This window comes from Schistosoma mansoni (genome assembly GCF_000237925.1).
Source record: "Schistosoma mansoni, WGS project CABG00000000 data, supercontig 0218, strain Puerto Rico, whole genome shotgun sequence".
NCBI lineage: Eukaryota > Metazoa > Platyhelminthes > Trematoda > Strigeidida > Schistosomatidae > Schistosoma > Schistosoma mansoni.
The window spans coordinates 179,904-206,990 of NW_017386085.1; the positions used below are offsets into that span (position 1 = coordinate 179,904).

Genomic DNA, 27,087 nt, shown 5'->3' on the forward strand with positions numbered 1-27,087 from the left:
GTTCATAGATGACGTTTTTCAAGGTCACAACTTCGTCCATGAGTACGTTGATGACCGCTTGATAGCATGTCCGGATGTACAACCCTATATTCAGCATCTAGACATTGTGTTCGAACCACTGTAAAAGCATGGTATTACTGTCAAAATTCAGAAATGCCGAATCGAAAACGACTCCTTAGACGCTTCGGATACACTACTGATGTTCAAAGCATTCGACCTCTTAGAAGCAAAGTGGCGGCCACTTTGGATTACCCAAAACCGACCACCATTAGGTAAGTGCGCACATTTAACGACCTTGTAAGTTTCTATAGACGGTTCATACCTAAATGCGCGTCCCTTATGAAACCGCTCACCGAACAACTTCGTGGAAATGCGAAATCCATTGATCTGGGCGACACTGCGCGAAACGTATTCTCCACAGTTAAGGAACTTATCGCAAAGGCAACCACGCTGGCACATCAGGACATTCAAAAGCTCATTAGTATCGCAGTAGACGCATCCGACTCAGCAATCGGAGGAGTCTTTTAACAACGGATTAACCACTCCTGGCAACCTTTAACATTTTTCTCGGGGTATAGAACTTTTGGTAGGGAATTCCTGGATATGAATTGTGCTCTACGGCATTTTCAACACTATCTAAAGCCGAGAATTCACCATTTTTAGTGATTATAAACCTCTTACTTTCCCTTGTGAGTCTCGACAACTGGACTACATTTCGCAGTTTACTTCAGATATACAACACATTTTTGAGGCGAACAAAGTAGTTGGAGACTCCTTGTCTCGTATAACTCCCTTGAACTGTTAGGGATCGCCCAATCATGTCGAAACATTATCGATGCAACGTTTTCAATACGTTGTACAAACTTTCTCATCCAGGTGTACGTGCATCCATCAAGCTCATAGCAGGACGGTTTCGCTGGCCTGGTATGAATAAAGACGTGAGGGAGTGAGCACGCTTCTGTGTAAGCTGCCAAAAATCTAGGATAACTAGACACAACAAATGTCCCTTAGGCTCGTTCAAAACTCCTGATGCGCGTTTCGACAATGTTCATCTGGATTCGGTGCGAACTTTACCAGATTCAAATGGATGCTCCTACCTTTCAACCTGTATAGACCGTTTCACTTGATGGTCAAGAGTAGTACCTACTAAGGACATTACTGCTGCAGCAGTGGCCCGCGCCTTCATCGAACGATGGGTGGCGAATTTCGGCTGCCCTTCAGCCATCACTACAGATCGCGGACGCCAGTTCGAATCAGGACTTTTCTGTTGTCTCACCACACTCCTAGGAATCACTCGCTTCAGAACGACTGCCTACCACCCACAGGCAAACGGGTTGGTAGAAGACTTCCATCAACAGCTGAAAGCTTCACTATCAGCTACAAACGTTTCACAGTGTACGGACGCTCTTCCACTCGTCCTACAAGGTATTCGCAATGCAGTGAAAGCTAACATTGAATACACTTTAGTTCAACTGGTTTATGGAATGACACTTCGACTTCAAGGAGAATTCGTGGATCCTTCGCCTTCTTCAATGAACATGGATCAAAACTCCTACACGAGCAGGCTTACGAACGCAATGCGTTCAGTTAAACCTGTTTCCAATCGACCTCCATAAACTGATGTTTACATTCAACCTGACCTACGATATAGTATACACGTTTTTGTACGTCGCGATTCATTACGTTGACCTCTTGTTATGCTATACGAAGAACCCTTCAAAGTTCTTTAGCGTGAACCTCAAAACTATATAGTCGATAAGAACGGCACGAACGATAGTATCAGCATCAATCGAATCAAAGCAGCGTATTTAGAAGGAAATCCTATCCACGTCGATTTACCTTCGGTGCAACGGAATAACACGGCTCCTATACTTATAGTGCCGACAGCCGACACGCACGTTGATAATTCCTCAGTATCTGAAAATAAAGTTAAAACAGCGCGTCCTAGAAGAAGAGTAAGATTTCCAGAACATTAAAACGACTATTGCAAGTAAGACACCAATCAACATTTTGCCTTATCTCGATTTTCTTTTCTATTATACATAATAAATAATATGCTTATACTGAGATATTTATTCCAAAAAACAAACAAACTTTCTAGCTAATATGTGTAAATTTAATTTTTTTCTAGAAAAACCCGAAGCCGAAACCCTTTAAAAGTCCCTCTTACACTATCACTGGTGTATGAGTTTACTTATGTTTTTCCGCCAGCTTTGTGTCTTTACGCGCGTACGAGTGTTTGTCGACATGCACTTAAATATTCTTCTTTTCTTTCCGGGACCGCTCGAAAAGGCGATAAACAGAACGATGAAGTTTACGTGGAACCAAAACTTTGATTGTACTTTGTTTCCTTATTACTAGGTTGTACTTCATGGCCTCTTATAGTAATGAAAGACGATCAGACGCTGCTAAACAAAGCAAGCTTCATATTACTGATCTTGCCTGCAAAATGGATTCACTTATATTCCATAGCGGCGGACAAGCTTTTGGAAGGTCTGTAAGTTGTTCGCTGTTATACACCTCACTATCTATGGTATATTTGGATGCCAACCAAGATGGTCACTATACATTGAAAAAAACCCACTGTTTTGAATATACCAAACTAATGCTGTATGACAGATTTCTTTAACTGTAATTCACTCATCGTATTTACTAGAAAACAGAAGAAGAGATACTGCGGTGACTGCAAAAAGTGCATATCATGTAATGTAGGGCCAGCGCAATGTCCTAACTTCGTCAAGGTCAAAGACGACCATCGCGTGTCAGTTAATTGTATTCTTACTCTATTCCTTGTACATACTCTTACTAATATACTTCTTCAATAACGTCTTTTGTGTTGTACGGTCACCAAGGTAGCCATAGTACCTGAATAGGATGAAAGGATAGTCTACGTTAGGTACCAATCACAAGGTGTGACATCGATGTTTGCTCGTCGGTCACATTACCCCCCTTTAGGTTGAGTGGGCCTCTAATCATTCGACTCCAATCATCTACGTTGGTGATCTGTAGTACTATGCAATATAAGTGAGTCCACAGAGATATCCTAAACAGCTGGTGTGTGAATAAAACGAAAAGACTATTTCACTGCTCATCTGTCGTGCAAAAGTAAGGTATAATGACCTTCATGGTTATGAAATCCATAGAGCAACACATATAAGCCTAGGGAAATCTCAATATCAGACAACTAAAGACTAATGACTAAATTTTGATACAGCTGTGATAATCAGAAATGGAACAAACTTAAGGAGAAACAGACTGTTTATCTGCTATGCAGTGTGTTCACGGTTGAATCGGCTTCAAAAATTCCTTGGAATGGTCGTGAATGTCTGAAAAAATGGAAGAAAAGTAAACTTGGGATATATTCTTAGTATAAATGCCGATTATAAAAAATATCAATAACTCCTTTCATATATTGAAAAGGATTGTGAAATATTTGCTTTTCTCAATGGTTTGAAATTTCCTAGAACTTACTATACTGTCCATTACGTAGATGTTTGCTGACCCCACCGTAGCCTTGGTTTCGTTTGTTTATGTGTATCCATAACTTGACAACCTAGGTTAGTATACACCGCTTATAACGAATATTTTCCAGTCGTTTGGTTTATTATTGCTTGTACTGATTTGGAACGGAAAACCTTACACGTGATTAAATTACATGAAAACTTTGAGTGCCGAATTTTTGTTGATGTATTTGGCATCAGACAATTTTGCTATATAAGGTGAGACTAAATACTGCAAAAGAACCTAAAGCGACGATTAAGTAACCTTGAGACAACTCACGTGTTTATGAATTAGTATGAATTATTGAATTTAGGACTTGGAGTTATATTTTAAGACTAGGAAGTTAAGCAAGGCCTTTTTCGTCAAATAATTTGTGAGAAACCTTTTTGTCAAACCCTTATGTCAATTGACATAATGATGTCATAATTATTATAGCTTAAGCTATTGTTCCAAAATGCTATTTAACCGTACGGTTAACTTTCATGTCCTTATATTTCTGATTCATCTATAAGTTGTAATCCCGCCCCGAACTTATACTGCAACAGGAATTCTCAATTCCAATATAGAAAAAAATGTTGGAATCGTGTCCTTAACCTTTGACTTATTCCATTTTCAGCTTCAATCTCACTTTGAAAACGACAGTAGATTAGATGGCCTGCGCTAATTTAGTCATGGAGTCTGCTAGTTGACCTAAATTCTTTTTGAAAGCGTCGACAGAAGAAGCTTCAATCACGTATTAATGTTACGAATTCCATTCATTGATAATTCAAATGGAAAGCCGATATTCAGCTCACCAGTTATTTGTCCTGGGATTGTGAACAGTTTTGAGAGTGTCCTCATAAATTCGCTGTTTTGGAAGACAGGAAAAATGAGGGTATTCCAGATGCGAATTCATCACCAAGTAATTTAAAAAGTAAATTCTGGTTCTTCGATATGACAATAGAAATAGGTTGAGTTTAGCCAGTTGAGCATCATACAGGAGCTTTGCTATCCCACGAATCAGTTTAGTTGCAGTCCTTTGAAACTTTTCCAACAGCTCACTGTCTCATTTTAGGTAGGGAATAGCTGCATGTATGCAGTACTCGAGTTTAGGACGCAAGAATACTATATACAAAGTCAAAAAGGTCTTATCATTGATAAAGCCAAAGGCCCTACATATTGACCATAGTGCTCTAAAATCTTTTGTGGTTATCACATTGCAGTTTGAAGTGGTTTTCCAGTCTTGAACATAGATGACTCCAAAGTCATTGTGTGTCAGAACAACAGGCACTTCACTGTTATTTACCATGTACGTACATGTATCTTGGTGACCAATACTTCAGATTCTAAACCATCCAGATAATTTTCTCCATGTCATTTTGAAGCAGTGACCTAACATCTTTACTATTTATCGATATCCATATCTTGACATCGTCAGCATATAACAAGACCGATGATGATAGGAGACTACGAAGGTTATTTACATACATGAGGAAAAGCACTGATCCCCAAACTGTGTCATGACGGATTCCGCTAAACACAGCTTTCCAGATTGACAACTTTAATTTCACTTGTACTCTTTTTTGACGCCTCATTCACTGAGTTTCTTTATGCCCAAAGATTTATATTTGCGATAAACATTACAACCCTAGTATAGTTGCCACAACTTTTGAGTAATTATAAGTTATTTTTCTTACTAGTGGCACACTTCGTAACTATTGATCATTTGCTTGCTACCTGTTTCATGATGAATCCCTGTTCTTCAATGCAAATTATATTTATTAATAGTTTATTGATAGCCAGTCGCTTCTGTGCTTGGAACTGAGTGATAGAAAACTGTTACTTTAGTAAGATTTTTATGCTTGTATTGAATATAAGTGTACCAAATAATCGTGTACAATAAGATTTGCTAAGCAGTACAAATGATACATCAAGTCTAATTCCTAATACTAGTTCAACATGTTAGCAACTGAAATTTACCGAGTTATTTATTTGGGTTATATGGACAACAATCCTTTATTTTTGGTAAAACCCTGTTTATTGTCGGATGAATCAATCATAATTAAGAGCCAGTGGTAGGATGGTATAATAACACGTAACTTTACTGCATATCAGTTGAAAGAAAATGCTGTTCAATGATGTTTTTAGCTTAAATTTAAGCGAACCAAGCATTTTTGTAATTATTTGAAGCACGGGTGCCGAAAGACGAGGTTAGTGACTAGAAAACGTCGAACAATCGAGCTTTCAGAACTTTGAAAAGATATTGGTGAATCCTGTCGAAAACTATTGAGGTGCGTATCCATCCAGGAATATAAAGAATAGCTATTGAAGTTTTATGCCATATAACAATTTAATAAGATATCCACTGGAAGTAGTATAGATGTGAAAGTATGTTCATAAGTCAATTATTTTCTGCAAGTTACCGATGATGGAAATATTTTTAGTTCGACCCTGACTCAAGTTTTCGCTCTCAGTATGACTGTATTACCAAATAACTGGATTTTATGTAGTACAATGATTTCTGAATTATCAATAATTTTCCACAATTAAAGGATTATCTGCCTTTTTTGATAAGCAATAATAGAAATTATTCTGTTTACAACATATAATCAATTACCTGATGTTATTATTTTGATAAGTCGTTTCTCAAATGTATAAGTTAACATATTACTTTATTAACAGTCATATTGTACAACTGGGTTAATTTGTGGGGGCTATAGATCTGACTCGAATTAGATCGTATGAATGATTGTTGTTTAAATATACATTCTGTCTATCCTCGTGTGCAACACATGACTTAATCCGCGTGGATGAATAACGGAGTTAATTAAGTCAAATACGAGAATGGATTTTGAACACAGATATTTTGTACACATCATTGATCTGGACAAGAAATCAGAGTGATGAAGCGAATAAAAGAGAGCGAAACAAAAACGACATGCATTAGAGATAACGGGTAAGCCAACTCGCTTTAATCAAGCGTTAATTAATATTTATAGTCAGATAAGGATAAGTTACAGACATGTGATAAATAGGATAAGAAGCGCAAACACACATATGCTCATATAAAAAACAGTCAGGGTTGATAAGTGAATAATTAAAGAGGTCGAAACGGGACTCAAGATGGATAGGTAAATTGGCTTGTCCAGAAGCTAGAATAAGGTATACGGGCTTAACATATCAACTGACACTACAACATTTTCCAAACGAGCCATTTTTCCTTAAGTCTCAGCTATAGTAATTATTCGTCTTGGACAAATTATGGAGCAAGCTGCTTATTTTTGCATTTCAACCCTGAAAGATTATCATCATTCTTTTAGACTTCATATTATTGCCACTATATTCAATAAAAACATACTTTATAACTTAATCCTCTTTGTTTCTTCATTGTCTTTTTAAATATAGCAATATTTCTAATCGAACATTATTCAACACATATTCGTCTGTTAACAATTATGGATGATACACGTATAGAATGGATGAAACATATTATATACAAAGGGTTAAACTTAGTAGACAATGATATATTTCTTGATTTTATTGAACGTAATGATAATGAAAATGAATTGGAACTGGCGAAATTTTTAAATGATTCCCCGAAAGATGAATATCAATTATTAATATTCTATAAAACATTTTATGAAGAAGAAGTTGAAGAAGTTTTACAAATACCTAGGAAACAATGTAAGAAAATATAAACAAATTTTATATATGTGAACCTCTTAATAAATATTATTTTCTAGCTACGAATGGTGTAACAGATATTGATGGTGAAGTTCAATATGAACAAACTTACAATGGCTTGGATAATTCTGAAGAAATTACAGCTCATCAAAATGGAAGTTCTAATGGACTTCATACTACTACTAATAATAATGCTGACAATAAAGAAATGAATGAAAAAAGTGATGATTCACTTACAGATGAAACCGATACCTCTCTGAAATATACTACTATTGTAAGATCTATCATTCTATTATAATAATTATTTTAGATTAATCGAAAAACAATATGGTGTACTCGTTTAAATATGAAAAATACAAGTATAGACATTGAAACATTAACAGAAGAATATGTTTATTTTATTCGAATTACAAAAGGATATATGAATGCACCGAATGATTTAAAACAAGCATTTCATTATATGCCAAGTCAAATACAATGGGGTTATATGCGTGGAAGTTTTCTTCAAAATTTACAAAATTTATTAAAACAAATTTATACACCATTATTAAAAGATCAACAATTAATGTTACATGATAATGATAATAATAATAATAACCAATATCAACAGAAATCGATGATTTCTGATCAAGATCAATTAAAATCAATAGAAATTAAAAGTCAAGAACAACAAGAAATTGATGAACTAAAACAAATTGTTGAAACAAGAGATGAATTTTTAATAAATACAAGAAAATTTTGTTGTATTGTTGAAACAACAATTCATCAATTGAATAGTGATATTGTTTTAGAAATACCAAATATAGATGTAACTGAAGATGATTTAGATATTGTGAAAAGTCCAAAATTTATGATCATTGAAAAAACGATTATATTATGGAATAGACAGGTAGGATTCCATTCATTGTTTGTGTATAATTCACTGTTTCATTTTATCTTTTCTTTCTTTTTCTTTCTTGAAATATTCAGATTCGTCAAACTTTAGATAGTTTATTAGAAAAAAAAACAAGTGATATGAGCCCATTAAGTTTGATTGATTATTGGCGTGATCGTAATCTAATACTTGGAACATTAATAGAACAATTGAAACGATCAAATGTGATACGATTTTATCATTTACATCAAATATTAGAAAATGATACATATTGTGCATTATTTAGTGAAACCAATAGTTTATATATACAAGCAAGAGATAATGTAAAGTAAGTTTAATCTATATTATCCATTCAATCTCTTATTTACAATAGATTTCTTTCATTATTAGAAAGACATTTTAAAACATTAACATTTGGTAATAAAATTGAATCATTAATTGATATTATTCATCCACTTATACAAACATTTCATATGATATGGGTATTATCCCGTTATTATAATCGTGATGAAAATATGGTACAATTATTTGAACGAACAGCCATAACTATAACTAATCGAGTTATTCACGCTGTTGACTTTCCAAATTTATTTCGGTAAGTTTTATTATGTTTTTGTTTATATTATTTATACTCAATAATAATGATTATTGTTTAGATCTGATCTTAAACAGTCTATATCATTAATGAATACTATAATAAATCTCTTGAACCATTGGAAAATTGTATATTATGAAAAACGTTCTGAAATTGAAACAGTTGGTCGTGATGCACGTTGGGAATTCGACAAAATCAAATTATTTGGATGTACAGATTTTACACGTTCAATTTGTGAAAATTTATTAGATATATTAACAACAATAAAAGATTTTAGAAATATATTCAGTTCTGAATTAAAATCAGTTACTTGCGATACAAAGAAGATAGATGAAGCAAGTCAACGTGTCAATAGTATAGTAGAAATGTTTTGTGAGGTAATGATCATTTACAATAATGCAATGATATTATAATCTTTAATATTTAGATGAAAACTGATCCATTCAATAAAGAAAATAATATTTGGTGGCATGAAGAATTAGAAAAATTCAATGATATTGTTGAACATCTTGAATATGAGGCTAATTCACTCATTAATGATTCATTTACATTATTACGATCTAGTGAATCAGTATTTGATGTATGGTGTAAATTTCGTCATATTAAAACACGACCAAAGATTCATAATTTATTAAATGAGAAATTTATAGATATTTTAAAACAATATGAAAAAGAAATGATGAATATTAGTAGTATATTTAATCAGAATGCAATTTTACCTCCATTTCATGATAATCAACAAAATCAACAGATGATAATGATACGTGTATTAACCAAATTCACACCACCAATATCTGGTTTCATTCAATGGGAAAGATATTTATTAAGTTGTATTAAAAAGCCAATATTAAAATTTTTAAAAATTAATGAATTAATGAAAAATGATAAAGGTAAATCTGTACGTAATCAATATATTATGATTGGTAAACAAATGAGAAATTATGAAGACCAATTATATAAATATTGGATAATACAAATAGAACAATCATTTGATCAATATTTAAATCAAACTTTATTAAAACAACAAGAAGATTTAACAAAATCATCATCAATAATGATGACAAAATTATCTTGTTTACCAATAAGTCGTTTAAGTTTAAATTCTTCATCAAAAAGTGAACAAAATACAAATGAATCTAGTAAAATAGCTATAGAATTTAGTGAGTCTTTATGATCTTTATTACTGTGGGTTTGCTTTCTTATATGTATAATCATTCGTTCTCTTTGTTTGACGTTCATAAAGCGAAAAAGAATGGTTTAAAGTTGATTATTCGGCGAGACTATAATTTATGGACGACCTTTGAACGAATCTTAAGTGACCTTGAAGAATATTAGACAATCAGTGAACAGTTAGCATACAGTAAAAATTTATTATGCAAAACCAAATAATTAAAGTGGATACACTTCTTTCATATAGTCCAAAAACTTGTCAAGGTTAGAAAGAGGTTCAAAAGTTTTAAAATTGTAATGCATAAGGTAGAGGAACTCATTCACAAAGCACCATGTTACGGGTTCTTTTATTATACAGTTCACAGCAATTAATATAATTTGCTTTAGTCTCAATCTGAATCGAGGGAGAAAAGTTACTATCCTAGCAGACTTCTTCCTCTAATATATATTACATCGAAAGATAACATCATCAGGGTAGTCTGCATAACGTCTACAAGTCAATTGATTACCGCAAATACAGACAAAGGAACTTCTTATTAGTCCCATTTATTGTAGCCGCTTAATTGTCACGTTTTCTCTAAAATCCTCTGTGAACCAATTGTACATGAGCATTAGGTACTGAAATTGGCGCTGTGACCTTGAAATACCTCAGACGCTTCTGATTGGCTCGTCCATAAATTATAGTCTCACCGATTAATCCATTCACTAGTGCTTACTTATAGAATAAACTATGCTCCAAAGAGTATTATACGAGTATTATACCCTGGAAAACGCTACTCATGAAGTCGTACTCATATATCTGACAATTAAAATATGATTTTATCTGTATTCTGCTTTTAGAACTTAGTAATTACAAAGCTACTTTTGAAAGAATTGCCGGTAAACTTTTGTTAAGTCTTCTATTACAACAAATCAAAAAGACATCATTTATTAATTTCTGATAACTAGTCATATGATGTCAACATGATTGTAAAACCACTTTTAAATTCAGCAATTTGAACAATGAACAAAATTTTCTTAAATAAAAGCAAACTGAACTATTCTACATTAACTGTTCAACTAATAGATTCACTTGGAATTGTTTGGTTTAATCTTCCCATTGACGTTTAGGACTGTAATTGATCAGTCTCTTATTGGCACATTTGCAGACCGTGAGTATTGCCTCGAAATAGCCTTGATTTACAAGCATCATAGTCAAAGATGGTGGTGACTAGCAGTGGAATCCAGGACGCGCGTTCCGTCCTATTTGGGACTCGTCAGCTGTATGTAACTGTATCTCAGAGTTGATGTTCACTCTGGGACTCGAACTCAGTACCGTTCGATTCAAACGCCATCGCGTTATCCACTTAGCTACTGAGTCCTGATAACCACTTGCTTGTGTAATGGGGTGAAGTTTAAATTCACTTAGTATTGTTTGGTTGAATCTTCCCATTGACCTTTAAGATACATTGACGATATATTTTGTAAATATTTCACTTGTAATCTATACAAAAACCTCTTGTTTTTTTACTAAATATATATTTTTGAAAAACTTAATCACAGTTTATCATTTTTTAATCACTTCATATCATTAACAATTAAATTTCAGGTAAATATGAATTATTGGTTAATTTTCATCCAAATATCTTGGTAACAATAACAGAAGCAAAACATTTAGAAGCGTTAGGATTTAAAATACCAGAGATTGTTATAAATGCTGTATTGAAAGTGAGAAACAATGAATTGTATTTACATAAATATTTTTTATACATACACGTTTAACTTAAGCATTTGGTCATTTGTTTTTCAAATGAAAATAATGAAAAGATATAATGGATTAACTTATCTGTTAAAGTGGTTGTTTAATATAATGTGCTTTATACTTAGTCAAGGTAAATTAGTTCTTTAATCCAAATCATGATGTTATGCGTCAAATGATAAGTATCAAGAACATTCATGACCTCTATGCTTGATGTTGAGTTTCATGTTACTTTATTGTGAAGATCAGTGCAATATTATATGTATACTCTAGGTTTGGAGTTTTTTAATGATTACGTACCTCTAACCAACTAACATCTAGGGAAATTAAAGCAACATATCATCGAGATTGCCAGTTGCATTTTACTCTGACCAATGGAATTTGATTACAACAAGGACGTAGACAACAAGATTTGAGGTTACCCTTATGTGGTCATCATATGTAAAAAGAAATACTATATTTTACAAATGAAGTGAAAATTGTGTTTTTTTGGTACAGATATTTCTGAATGGTTATGGTAACGTAATCAGCTCATGAATTAGACTCACTGTTAAAGTTTCGGAACAGTTCTCCCATTACTGCAGGTACGCCTTACTAATGAGTGCCACAAGCCACGAAACCCAGCTTTAAGCTATTTTTTCAACTCCCATTCAACCACCTAACTTTATAATATAGTTTAGGTGGTGTTGAGTCAGCTAGATTATTGGTCATACCAATAATTAATTGTGAAAATTCAATTTACAATAAGGGCAAGACAAGCATAATATGGGTTACCACTTAGCAATCAACTAATATACTTCAAATTGTCCCAACAACATTCTATTTTTTATACATTAGTATATGCATTTATATTATTACCCTTTCTTACCATCCAAACAGGAATCCAGTTACATAGTTTATGTAGAGAAGTTAAAATTCTTAGTTAAACGATGTCATGAATTATTTTCACAACTTGATCCTGTTGAATTAACTATACTTGAATCAAATATCATCAATTTGAGAACAGTTATGAAACCTGGATGGGATATACTGAATTGGAAAAGTCTTGGCATAAATGAATTTATTACAAAAGTAGAAGAGGAGTTAGATCGATTCGCTTCCATGTGTAATTTATGCAAAAAAACAGCCGCAGATATTGAAGCGCGTTTAGAATTAATTGGTTCAGCTGATTTATTTCCAACACCCAAGTGTATAGGTGAATATCAGAAAACAGCGATGGGAGAACATTTCACATGCAAGGTAATTAATACCACTTTTTGATTATCTTATTATTTTAATATGATTAAATGAAATATTGTGTATCAAAGACCCTGTTAATTAAAATTAAACGATTTTGCTTACCTGACAATCTGACTATCAGTAACACCTTTGAATATTGGAAACCTTATAATCATCCACTGAATACACAACTTGTAACTTTGAATATAATTTATTGAAACTGGTGATAACCTTTCATTAAATACAGTAAAAATGTGACAGAAATCTACTTTTAGCTATTTTACTGTTATTGTCCAATTTACCTAAGTAACGGTAATATTACTTTTCGTAAAAAAAAACAGAGCTTGAAGTCACTAACTTCTAGTCTGAGCCATGTTGGCAGATGCAGACTATTTGGTTGGGATCCGCGTGAATATCGTAACCAATGTTTGGAGACTCTAGGTGACATGGCTGAGAATCGATCACAATGGCGCAGGTGTATACATTCTTTATCTTTCCTTAAACCTTGAGATTAAAATTGCTTCATATCTGTCTTTCTTCCTGTACTATATCCTTATATATAATCTTTCTACTATATATTAACACCACTAAATTAATTACTTCTATGAATTTGGTGTTCATCTTGTTGTGCTAACGAGGTATGGCAACTTGGACCGATGCATATATGTGCCTGGTCCTACATTTTAGCTGACTGACTGACTGAAATATGAACGCTTTAGATGTTGGAAATTGATTTCATATTAAACCACAACAAACAGTCAATAATGAATTTATCTAACCTACCTTTTTTGTATTCTAAATTTAAGTAATCTTGGTATAGTCATCAAATGGAACTTACAAAACTATTATGCAATCTTACAACAAGATTTTTCACTTCTTATTAACCAGTATTTTTATGGTAATTGAACTTACTCATGAAGTAATTTAGCCGTCTGTAGATACTTCTACCCTTTCTGTTGAAGCGTAACATAGAATCATTTTAGTGAATCGATTTCCCTGTAATCAACATTTTAAGAATTCATTTACTAGCAAAATAACAACTTTCAAAGAAATTAGTATCAGCGAATGAAAATAGCTGAGAAACTCAGAGATTTATGAGCAGGATGAATGAAAACTAGAATGGAAGACAAACATAGTCTTTAATACTGAAAAATTTCTAACTTATTTACCAATAACATGTTATCGGTCAATGAAGGATAAAGTAACTAACTAGTTACTATGCCAATATCAACCGACAGTTGTCAATGAAAAGCCTACAAATATAATGGTTTTTAGTCGATCATTTTTTAGTAGCAGTGAGATTTCTAATCCTTTATCAATGATAAATGAGCAAATAGAATAACAAAACGAACTCTTACTAAAAAGTGCATAAATTTGAACTGTGGTATTATTAAAGTCGGATTTCAAATGATGAAGGAGATTGATAATGAATACAGTGGTTTTGAGTGCTGTTCGAGGTATGCGGGCAGTTATCACTTCCCGGTTGCCCACACCGTGGAAGGGTTCTTCTAGAGGTACCTGAAAAGGAAATTGGGTTAAAAGTGGTCTTAATGACCTGAGAGCGTGACCGCAGTGCCCAAGGGACAACTGCTTGAGGTCGGTCACACACGACCTTTTTGTGGGTGATTTTGTGGTAGCTCTGTATTTGTTGGGACCTTACCGCTAAAGACCGATATCCGTGGGATAAGGCGAGGTGTGCATTTTTAGGGTCGACCTTTTCTAACCCCACCCCTCCTTGTGGGAAGGCAGCATCGCTGTCATGCTGGTTGTCTGAAGGAAACACCTTACTGCCGTCACACTTCTGCACAGTCAGTAGTACGACTTCGCCTTCGGACCTTGGGATTGCTGCTTTTAGTCTTACCGCTCTTCAACAGACCTGTCTAGCATGGTAGGACCTTGAGGAACGATTGTTCTAGCCAGTATATCTCGATTGGTTCATCACGATAGGCAAGCTCGACCACCACGTCAAGGTAGCAGCAACGGTGGGGGGATTTCAAATGACATAACAACTAAAGATGAACAGATATTAAAAATTTATTAATTTTTTACTGACAATATCAGTTATATTTAAGAAGTTTGGTGACAGTTTTAAATTAATCAGGTGCTTTGGTTAAGGTAAGTAAATCAGTGTTATGTAATTACAAATGTAATAAGACATTTATTCTACATGTTTTACACAGATAACTAGTACCAGTTCACCCGTGAATGTGGTTAATTAATTCTTATTAAAGCCAAACATGAAAGCAGTTTAAAATCAATATATATTTACTAAAGTGTAGTCAAATTTCAAAAAGTGTATAATCTGTTTGATATAATTAAAAGTTAATTATATGACTTTGATTTTATTTCTCCCTTTTTATACAGGAATATTTTGCACAGACAGTTATTGAAAGACAGAAACAATTTGAAGAGTTACGTATGCAACATACTTCCTTGACACCATTGATTATTAAACTTGAAGGTGCAATAACTCAACAAAATACAGGGAATAGTAAAATAATGGTCCCTTACTTTGAATATTGGGAGAAAAAGCTATTCGATCGAATTTATGCGGTAACTATGCAATGTTATGAGACCTAACATTTATATATATATGATAATGCAAACAACAGACAGTCAGTCAGAACTTTTCATCGAAATCATGAACCAATCTAAGTTAGGCCACTATTGAAAACCTGGTAGCATTGGACGTCCGTTTTGTCTTAATACGGAATTCCTGAGCAGTGCCTATCGGCGATCCCTCATACGGGATTCAAACCCAGGACTTTAGATATAGGGCGTGAATGTTTAACTTTCTATTCCACTGGCGAGGTCATGAATGAGTACTCCCAAGGGGTTCAATACTAGGAAAAAAAGGCCATCGAATGCTTAGAGGTTTTAAATGGTGGTTTAACTTAGATCACTTAATGATTTTAGTGAAATTCATTCTCCACATTCTCCACAACTACATAGTGAAAATTTTTCACGAAATGATAAGTATGTAAGACCAGATAAAGCACAAATCTATCTAAAGTGTCGACATCAGTTTTGTTTTTGTACATGTGAGTATATATTGACAGAACTCTTTGATGTAGAGGACTGTAATATCACGGCTTAGTATACTCTATCCAATCCAGCTTACTTTCTCATCTTGGTGTAAACATATGCTTATTCGAATTCTGAAACAAGGGGTTACTTAATGTGCGAAAAATATGTAAAAATCTTTGTAGTTGATGAATAACAAACAAATGTCACAAGATAATGAGAGACCAAACGTAAAACTGAAATCACATTCATTTATTTCATTATTTTGGTTCACCTTAGTGAATCATGACTCTTGTTACCTAAAAAGTATAATTAATTTTAGGTTGAATGAATTGTTGATAAAGTACTATTTTAACTATTTCAGTGAAATTTCACCCATTGTCCGATAGATTTCCATCATTTTAGAATATCATATCATTTGATTTTCAAACTGTCAGACCACTGATATTTCTAAACATTAAGAGATTTCAAAACTTTGTTGGTATTGTTATTCTTGCATATAAATATGCGTGGATTATCAGCGATAAATGACCATAATTTTCAGAACAAATGAAGATCAATTAAAAAACTTTTATCTATGGATATTCTTAAAATATTCACCATTTGTTTATACTTTAAAGAGGATAAAAGTTCACAATAAACATATTTTGTTTCCTGTATATTCTCAAATGCATACTCATTCATTCAAAGATTTTATTGAAAGACTGAACATTAAATCAAGGCTCTTCAATATTATTGAACTATGTATCATCCTGATAGATTAAGCTAATCTTCTTTGTAATCGATAATATTCACCAGAAAAAATTTTACATATTCCATTTACCTACTTACTCCTGTTACCCCCAATGGAGCATAGGCCGCCGACCAGCATTCTCCAACCCACCCCGTCCTGGGCCTTCCTTTCTAGTCCTATCTAACTTTTGTTCATTCTTCTCATGTCTGTCCCCATTTTTCGGCGTAATGTGTTATTTGGTCTTCCTCTTTTCTTTCGACCTTCAGGATTCCATGTGAGGGCTTTCCTTGTGACGCAGTTGGGTGATTTCCTCAATCATATTCCATTTACTGTTTGATAAACAAGTAATCTAGTCAAGCAAATAACTCGTATATAATATTTAGGCAAATAAACAGATTTGTATGATAAGATAAGCAGGACTAGGAAGTGATAAAGTTCTAGCCAGTTAGGCATGTGAAAAACCTCATGATATATCTTAAGGTGTAATTATCCTTTATGATGAAATAATGCCTGTCGAATACATTACAATGATCTAATGAATATTATTCTATATTTTATCACAAACAACTCATTATGTCGAAGCCTATGTAATGATTTGAAGTTTCTTTATTATTACGTATTTTTGAATTTTTTCTTGTTTTCTTTTATTTTGAGATGGTGGTTAGAAATCTTCAAACATATTTAAATCGTATTTCTCGTCAACAAGAACCATTGTTTGCAGTTGATCTTATGTTAGCTGGAACAGATGTAGTTGGTAATCCACAACCAGCTGAACTGTATCGACTAGTCATTCAAGTAATGATATATATTGAATTAACTTGAAAAATTGTCTTTTAATTGAAAAAATCTCCTTTTGATGAACTACATTTTTATTCAAGCAGGTTTTAAAAACAGTAGTCAGAACATTATAAGCAAAGATGGATAGTGGCTAGCAGTGGAATCCAGGATGCGCGTTTCGTCCTATTTGGAACTCGTCAGTGCGTCCTGGATTCCATTGCTAGCCAATATCCATTTTTGATTGTAATGCTTGTGAATTAAGGCTATATGGAGGCAATCCACGCAGGATGCACATATGCCAATAAGAGACTGATCAATTGCAATCCTAAACATCAATGGGAAGATTCAAACAAACAATACCAAGTGAGTTTAATGGTCAGAACAGACTTACTATGATTATACCGATATATATATATATATATATATATATATATATATATATCATACCAATTAACAACAGATATGATTTATACTATTCAAAACTCTATATCTCAGAAGATAAAGCTTAGTCTTTGACTTGAAAGAACTAATATTAAGCTTTTTTTTAATGTCGCTTTATATGCATTACAATGAAAAAACTGGACCAAATAGTTTATGTTCACTTGTTCAATGATGAAACAGACCGTCCAATATGTTTGGAAGGATCTAAACTTGCGATTGAGTTTATGATTACTTTAGTTGAGTTAAAGTAATGTTTCATGAAATATGATATTATGCACCTTATTTTTAATTAACCAATTTCGGTTATACTGTTCGTCTGCAATATTTTAAGCGTCATTTGAGACAAAAGTATTGATAATGAATTTATTACTCAACAAGGGTCCTGTTGTCAATACGATGTTCAACTGTATTCGTAAAATTCAGAAACTGTATATCACGATTACTACTCCTTATATCACTATGTTTACATAGAAATAAACAAATGAATAGTATTAATGAGATATTACTCAATTGCTTACATATTGTTTAAGTTTCAGTTAATCAAGGATATGACTTTTTAAATCATGGGAACTATAGTCAGTAAGAAGTTCAACCGATACCCAACTCTAAATAGTTGTGTGTTTTATATATGCCTTTCAATGCTATATAAGATGTGTTTTATTTTAAAAGTAATTATATACTATAATACACGTCACATATTAATATTTTTTCTATCTTTCATTTCACTCTAAAGGAATTACGGGATGCGATTGAATCAACACGTGTATTTGTTAGATGGTGTCGTGGTTCATGTGTAATTGCTCCAGGTGTTAAAGTTGATGGCAGTGAAGATTTACACTATTTTACTTTTTATGAAGAAATTGCAAAATCCAGTGAAATTGCTGATTTAGTTCAACAAATTGCAAAAGTTTATGCCAATACAGTTGAAAAAGTGAAACGGTTTCAAGACAGTTGGCGCAAACATAAAGGGAAATTTGTTGCCAATAAAGTGAGTACAGTCAACTAAGACAAAAGGATTATATTTATGGTATATACTTTCCCATAAAATTACTATTCACCTACTACACTAGATATACCTAATATAATTGATTGAAAAGTAATCATTCCTTTACTGGGAACATTATGATTTTTCATATGACAACAAATTACAGACTATCTCACTAAAGTCTGATAACCATACAGTAGACAGTTTATTTGCTAAATAACAATTGATTGTCTCAATCTTGACTGTTCCTTCAGCAAATATCAGTCCATCTTCTCTGATTTCATTGTTCATGCATTTTCATATCGATTGCGCTTCGTTCCTGTTCTTTCCTTATCAATCTTCTGCCGAAATACATTCTTTGTCTAACCACCACCATATACTACTTATGTGGATCTAAGTAATCCACACCACAAAACAATCATGACAGTAAACATGATGGACTGTTATCTGAAAAGGAAATATAAAAAATGTCATACTTGCATCATCTGTATATATATAATGTGGCTCCCTAATATTACACAAAAAGTAGATATGACAAATTCATTTGCGCTAGTCCATAAACAGGAAATATTAGAACAAATTGAACATGACTAGTAATGGACGCGCGTTTTGTCCTGTTAGAGACTCGTCACCTGGATTTACCTGCATCCCAAGGTTGATGTTTACTCAGGGATTCAAACCCAGTACCATTCACTTCAAACCCCAAACAAGTTATCTACTTATTTACTGAGTCCTGATAGTCACTCACTTTTGCAACGGATATAAATTTTAATTTAACTAATAGGAAGAAACGCCCGTCTTGGGTTCCGTTGCTAGCCACATTCTATCTATTCTATATAAATTTGTGTTACAATGGCTGTATCAAGACGATCTGATCAAGAAGCGCACATGCCAACTAAGACTAATCAAAATTAAGTCAGAATACAAACAACAAGACACCCACACACACAACAAGAAAACAGTTTATTTGTATCTACTAAGGATCAGACAAAGAACACATTACGCCGGGAAATAGAAACAGATATGAAAAGGATAGATAACAACTGGAAAGGTTTGCCCAGGACAGAGTTGAATGGAGAATACTGGTGGGTGGCCTATGCTCCTCCACGAGGGGTAACAGGCGTAAGTAAGTTAGCAACTAAGGACCAGAGGCTATAGTAATTGGTAAAGTCAAAAACTAAGACTTTTATTTAAAAAGAATGGATAATGAAACTTTTTCCTACTTCATAAAAACGATGAACAGCTCAGATAACTAGAACTAAAATTCTAAATGTTCAACTCAAATTATTCATTTCTATTCTCTTCAACATCTTTGTAATGTATATGAATATCTTTTGTAATATTAACATAATATCATTTCAATTATTGTTAAATACCAACTCATCATTCATTGAATTCAATTTAGATTTAAATTTAATTTCTAAGATAATTTACTATTTTCTATTAGAGAATTCATAAGAACTTCCGTCTAAATTAGAGCGAATAATTTCACCGAGTTTTGCCGAGTTGATGTAAGACATTAAATAGAATTAATATATTTGTAAAATCTCAGCGAATGAATTTGCCAGGCGAAACGTTGGATTTACTTCAAATTCATTCGCTGAAATTTTACAAATATATTATTTCTATTTAATTATTAGAGAATACGTTAGATACTTTTCATGTCAATTTTGACTTACATATTTAAATTATTCATAGTTGTTATCATCTTTGTAGCTGTATATAGAAGAACAAATATATATATATATATATATATATTTGATCGAAATATAAATTTACTATTTTAGTTAACTCAAGTGGAAAAATGGATGGAAACACCTCATACTACAATTGAAATTCATGAGAAAATATTAGAAATGAATAATAAATTAAATGATTTATGTGAAACACCTGAATTATTGAATATTGGTTGTATACAATTAAGATTGAAAAGTCTAATTCATAATATACATGAACATAATAGAAAATGGACAATAGCCTATGGTAAACAACTTCATGATATTGGTAAAGAAATGTTGACAAGTTTACATGAAGAATTCAAAGTAAATCAATGTTATCATTTATGTTATCATTTATGTCTTCATTATATATATATATATATATATATATATATATATATATTAATTATTCAGTCTATAAGTGTACAAAACGTTCTAATCATCTGCTTAATAAGTACTCCAAACAGAGTCTTAAACCCATAATACTACAAAATTCAATGTCTTTTTGTTTAAATACTTCCTCTCTGGGATAATACACTTGTTCAATCTCACTTTTCATTATTCGATACATCCCGAAACTCTTATAAGTAAGGCATTTCGGTTACTTGACTTGACAGGTCACTAAAATCATTTTCATAGACAATTTTCGGAATTCCGATTTTCAGGAATCATCTATTAAAATAATAAGACCATAATACACGTATAATGTATTCATAAACATATCATACTAACAATAGTCTTGGTATTGAATTATTCTTGTCGTTTCCATAAACTCCACTTGAAAAGAACTGTTTTTCAGCCTTTTGTTCCCATAAACATCTCGAAACATTTTATGGATTTCTTGATAGATTTTCCCGAGTTGGATTAAAAACTTTAGTACCTCAGTCCAATGTGTTTGTAGGACATATCATGTGATAATGTCCGACTTTGTAGTCCGAGATTACTTATAGAGACAATGTAGCTGACATACTGATTGATACTTTTTTGATGGAGTTTTGTTCTCTGATCGATACAAAAGTGAATTATTTCTTTTATGTCTTATGTAAGCTGAGCATAATGAAGAATTTCTCCGATTCACATTACACTGATGAATTAATCTGTTTCCACTTCATTTCATGTTAGCAAGCTTAGAAAACTTGAACTAAATTCCCTGTAAAGTTTATTGTTAAGCAGACGATAAAACGATATGATATATCAGATGATCTTCAAACAGTCCAAATTTCTGTGGAAACTATTATAAATTGATACAGTAGTGAATATATACAAAGAATTAAGTTATTTTACAAAAGAAGGTTATAACATACTTCAATGACAAATAATGTTACTTACAACACAAGTTTACAAGATGCAAAAACTTTAAAAATAAACTCAACTATGATAGATTTCGCTACTGACTAATTTCCACCGATAGATTAAACAGAACTCTGAAGTAGAAAGCCACAAGATTAGTAACTCATTTCCACCTTAATGGTTTGGTGATTATGTGAAATCAAAACAGAGTTACTTAAGAAAAATAAAGCAGACTAATATAAAGAATATACTTGTGTTTCTTATAAGTAAGTGAGAATAAAAGCGACAGCATATTCAACTAGACATCATTTTAACGATGTAGAAATATGATAGTAAATCATAAATTACACATTAAGTTCTATTCAGTAAGAGATGTACTAATCATTTGCAATAATTTTATTGGAATGAATAGTAGAGATGGGAATTTCGATCTTATTGTGTTTTCTCAATAGAACAGTTTAATTCCAAAGATTCCTATGAAAGTCCGAGTAACATTTACATGTGCTTCATAAAAGGATAAATATAAAAAAATACTTTTTTAAACGAAAAAACCTACAGGCCAGATTTATATTGTTCTATAACTTCTTGTTTCTTCCATTCATTCTTTCAACATTCAGCATCGATTGGAAGACTTAGAAGATGTGCCAACAACACTGACTGAATTAAAAGATATTTTGCGTACTATTCATGAAATTAGATCAACAACATTGGAAACTGAAGAAAAATTAATCGATATTGAAGAACGTTATCGTTTATTAAATTATCACAATTTACCGGTACCAGGAAATGAAACTGAATCCGTAAAAAGTTTACGATCAGTATGGATGAATTTACTGAAATTTGCGAATCATAAAGAACATACATTAAGTCGAATCAAAAACAAATTTGCTAAAATTACTTTAGAAGATATTACAAAGTTTAATCAGTTGGTGATTGAGTTTGAAAAACGTTTTGCAGAAAATGGTCCTGGCACATTGATCAGTGATTTGGATTTGGCTGTAACATCTGCAAAAGTAATTTAAATGTAAAACATTTGCTTTTATAATCAGTCGATCATTGATTAGTGACCAATGTCATATTTGCTTAGTCCTTTATTACTGATCTAATTCTATTGATCAAGTTGAGACGTGGACATTAGTCTAAACAACTTGACATCAGTTATATCAAGTTGAAATTTTAGGTGGTTGAAACTAGTTTTCTACAGTAAACTCTTGACCTAGATATTGTGCTATCTAGTACTCGTCAGCTAGTTGTACTAGTAACTTGACTTTGGAATTTGAAACACTCCCTGAGAAACCTAATGTTCTTGAATACGGTCTTCGATAAGTTCTTGGATATGTACTCTTGAAAACTCTTTTAATTGGTTGCATTAACTATTCCATATTCTCAGGTTCTTAATGACTCCCTGGTTAAACTACAAAACTCAACAACCTTCAGTAAATCTACATAATAATGTAGAATAATTATTAGTATTAAATTAGATCAACCCAACCAAGCAAAATACTATTCGTTACTTTCAATATCAGTAAAACAAAATAATGATCAAAGTGATAATTAGAATTAATTAAAAGATTATTCTCTAGAAATGTTATCTTATTTGGTAATATTTAGAAAAATACAGTTTATCTACTGATAACTATAGTAGTGAATGAGAACACGGGTAGGGACGAACGAATGTACTGGAACGCTGATTACAGACTATCTCACTCAAATCTGGTAACCATGCAGTAGACAGTTAATTTGCAAAATAACAATTGATTGTCTCAATCTTGACTGTTCCTTCAGCAAATATCAGTCCATCTCTGATTTCACTGTTCATTTTCTATGTTTGATTTTCTCATTTTTCTTTAAAAAAAACTTACTTTAGGAGTATCATTCAGAACTAAATGAACTTGAATTTAAACGTAAAGAATTAACATCAGCTGAACAACTTTTCAATTTACCATTAACTCAATATCCTCAATTAATTAATATTCAGAAAGAATTGAATGGATTAGATCAGTTATTCAACATTTATTTGAAACAAAAGGTAATATAAATGAATCCTTATTAAATTGTTTGTCCCGTTTCAAGTTATTATGAAATTTAATAGTTGAATTCATAAGTCATTTAAAGATAGACCACCATGGAAAACCTAGAAGCACTAGTCGACCGATTTTTCCTAGTGTATGAGTCCTCAGCAGTGCATATCCACTATCCCACACGCTGGATCTGAACCCAGAACCTTCGGTCTCACGCGTGAATGCTTTTGTGCATACAATTTAGGCTTCAATTCATGGTGGGCAAAAGCTTCTTATGTTTTAAGGATTAGAGTACAAAGAAACCTTTGTAGATTTTAGCAAATTATACAAGCAACCTTAGAATCAACGTTTGGATCAGTGAAATGATTGAAACTGATCAAATGTTCAAATATAGAATTCCTAACAACATCCTTTTCATCCTTGTAGAAACACATGGAAGCATTTTCTTGTATCCGAGTTGAAAGCAGGCTATGACCTCACCCTATGTACTTTGATTCATATCGGCAGATGAACTGATAAATGCATACAAAGGTAGTATACTCGTAAACGGAGAACTAAAATCAAGCGAGAACATGAGTTATCTCGAAGTATAAATATTAGTAATACTGTCAACTTTGAAAATAATTGAAAAGTATCATAAACAGAATTTTTATACACATGTCTTCCAACTAGTTCCAATTATTCAGTGATTTAATGATATTATGAAATAGATGCATTACAGATAAGAAGTAACGGTTATTTAGGCTTATGTACTTTAGATAATTCATATAGGCACCGGATAATTGAACCTATCTATAGTGATTATCCTATTATCTTTTTAGTCTGTGAATATACAAGTAATACTTCCCCAATAAGATATTTGATTTTCGTCGAATAACTATTATCATTACTATCAAGTTTATAGTTGAAATAACCTTTTGTTAAATATTTTCTTTAAGTTGGTATTAAATACTGATGAAAATGACTGTCTAATTTATTTGAATTCCAACATTACCAACTTTAAATGGTAACATATCATACAGATACACAAGTTATAAACTGAGTTAAAAGTAAATATTACTCTTCCTTTTTAATACTGAATAACGTCTTTTAGTGGATTAATTATTATTTATTTTTTGTGATAATTGTGTACGTTTAACTCCGGAGAATAAGTTTCTCAATGCTATCTATTTTCAAGTTGTTCTGTATAGTATACCGTCCCATGATGAAAATTATTGTCATCAATTTAGGTAGTAATAATCATATTGTTCTACAGAGTGCATAATGGATTCACCTTTGTCAGACGACAGTTGAAAACAAAAATAGTCAATCATTTATGTGAAATACGAAACTCGACTATCTCTGAAGTTCATCCATACTCATGATGAACATGTGTTAACTAATGACTAATTTTGCAATTCCAAGAGCTCTACTGAGAAGCTATGAACAGTCAAATTTTACAGAGTTAACAATGAGATAGTTACCCACTGATGAAATCGGAAGATTTTCATACAATAACACGAATCACATGAGGTTAGAAATGTAAACCATTGTATCTCGTATTAGTGGTCTAAATGTTAAGCGCTTCCCGGGAGGTTTAAAGATCCTAGGTTAGATCTCCCATGTGATCGCAGATCCATAGGGTTAAGGATACCCATATTATTACGAAACAACTAGCTAGTTCGCCCAGATTTTCAGTGGTTCAATAACTATATCCAGTTGATAATATAAACTATAAAATTCAACAATCTTTACAGACTCCCTAGTAATGTTGTCATCATTTATATTCGAATTTTTAGCAAGCTCGTGAAGAATGGTCACAAATACTGTGGAGAGATTTAAACATAACAGTTTTACAAAATGGTATTGAAAAATATTTAAAAGATTTAAGAAATTTACCAAAATCTGTTAGAACTCTACCAATTGGACGTGTAGTATTTGAACAAATTCGTACATTTCGAGATTCGTTACCATTGTTTCTGGATTTAAAAAATGAAGCTTTAAGAGAAAGGTAAAATGCATTACTCTATTCACTATTGTTACTAGATATTATTTCTTTGAATATTGTTATTCAATTGAAGATCCAATATGAATATTCATGAATTAACAAGTGTGTAGAATATAATTTAATTCTATATGTGATAATAATATGTGATAATAACGTTAGAAGTAAAGTTGATGGTTTTAGGTAGAAAACAATGGAGTTAGTTTTGCTTCTGTTTCCCACTCATGTGAAGACACGTAGAACTAATACCTCCGGTAAGATTTACACCTCTACTGTTCAACATAACAGTTAAAGGTGTTATCGGTTGACTGTTTAGGTGACTATATAGAATTCAAAAGAATTAAGCCAGTATTTAGAAAAACTGTAAAATGATTGATTATCGTAAAGATCAAAGTATTCATTGTTTAAGGTATGAAAGGGATAGTGAGTTTAGTTCAGTTTTAGTGTTTATTGGTTTTGATTATAATGTCTATGTAATTGGAAGTGTTAGATGACATTGACTTATTGAGCTTTTTTCAAACTGAAGCATTTAATTATTCTGTATCCGTCTGCACATTATTCTTATACTTGTCTATGAAATTAATAGTTTGACTGATTCCTTTTTCCGTGTACTTACTCCAGCGTAACCTTTGATATATATGTGATTTTGTTTTCTGTTTATCTTTTAATTAAGATCAAAATATCTTTATATAAATCGCTAAAACATTCTCGACTGTAGTACTGTCAATCTATTGTTGTTAAATGTAGTGTTTAACTGTCAGCTATGATTACACTTAACAGTTGAACTAACAGATTTTGAATACTGTTTAATAACGATTTTTTTCCGGTCTTTATACAACCTTTGAAAAATATCATGTCTTAAGAATTCCACGATTGTAATTTTAAAACCGTTCGATACAAAGATTTGTTATATTGGTCATATCAGTCACCATTCTTTCTGTTACCTTTTATTACTATCAGAAGGGGGGTTTTGTGAAGATTTGAGTAATTTTATAGTTCAATTCATGAGTAAATTAAAGCTAGACCACCACAGAAAACCTGGGAGCACCGGAGGGCAGTTTCGTCCTAGTATATGACTCTTTATGACATCTATTTTATGCTTTTTACTACGTAGATGACACTACCTAATAGTCAACTGTACTACAAATGATAAATAACTCTTTTTTTTCTTTCAAAACTGATTTATCACCTAAACAAATGAAACAAATATACTACGATTCCTTTTCTTCATTAATTGTGTTATAACGTGTGGGTGCGTGCGTGCCCTGTTTGATATGAACGTGCTGATTCCCGCCAATGAGAGATGAGCGAATTTGCGATCGGGGTAATGATACACAAAAGCCGTATGAGCAGTC

At 32.4% G+C, this 27,087-nt stretch overlaps 1 protein-coding gene across 1 annotated transcript in view; it reads left to right on the forward strand.

The window, feature by feature from the left end:
• Positions 1-2,449: 2,449 nt before the first annotated feature.
• Smp_212290 (dynein heavy chain, putative) overlaps positions 2,450-27,087 on the forward strand; it is a gene marked incomplete at both ends in the record, with an annotated part of 41,832 nt that continues 17,194 nt past the window's right edge. Inside the window, 18 exons of the mRNA XM_018792309.1 lie at positions 2,450-2,497; positions 3,228-3,345; positions 6,886-7,164; positions 7,224-7,438; positions 7,475-8,053; positions 8,134-8,366; positions 8,412-8,633; positions 8,695-9,005; positions 9,284-9,706; positions 11,392-11,510; positions 12,421-12,780; positions 15,124-15,312; positions 17,567-17,668; positions 18,468-18,722; positions 20,507-20,761; positions 22,345-22,740; positions 23,595-23,756; positions 25,527-25,738. Of these exons, the coding sequence (XP_018647251.1) occupies positions 2,450-2,497; positions 3,228-3,345; positions 6,886-7,164; positions 7,224-7,438; positions 7,475-8,053; positions 8,134-8,366; positions 8,412-8,633; positions 8,695-9,005; positions 9,284-9,706; positions 11,392-11,510; positions 12,421-12,780; positions 15,124-15,312; positions 17,567-17,668; positions 18,468-18,722; positions 20,507-20,761; positions 22,345-22,740; positions 23,595-23,756; positions 25,527-25,738 (4,478 nt within the window). The remainder of the gene's footprint in view (positions 2,498-3,227; positions 3,346-6,885; positions 7,165-7,223; positions 7,439-7,474; positions 8,054-8,133; positions 8,367-8,411; positions 8,634-8,694; positions 9,006-9,283; positions 9,707-11,391; positions 11,511-12,420; positions 12,781-15,123; positions 15,313-17,566; positions 17,669-18,467; positions 18,723-20,506; positions 20,762-22,344; positions 22,741-23,594; positions 23,757-25,526; positions 25,739-27,087) is intronic.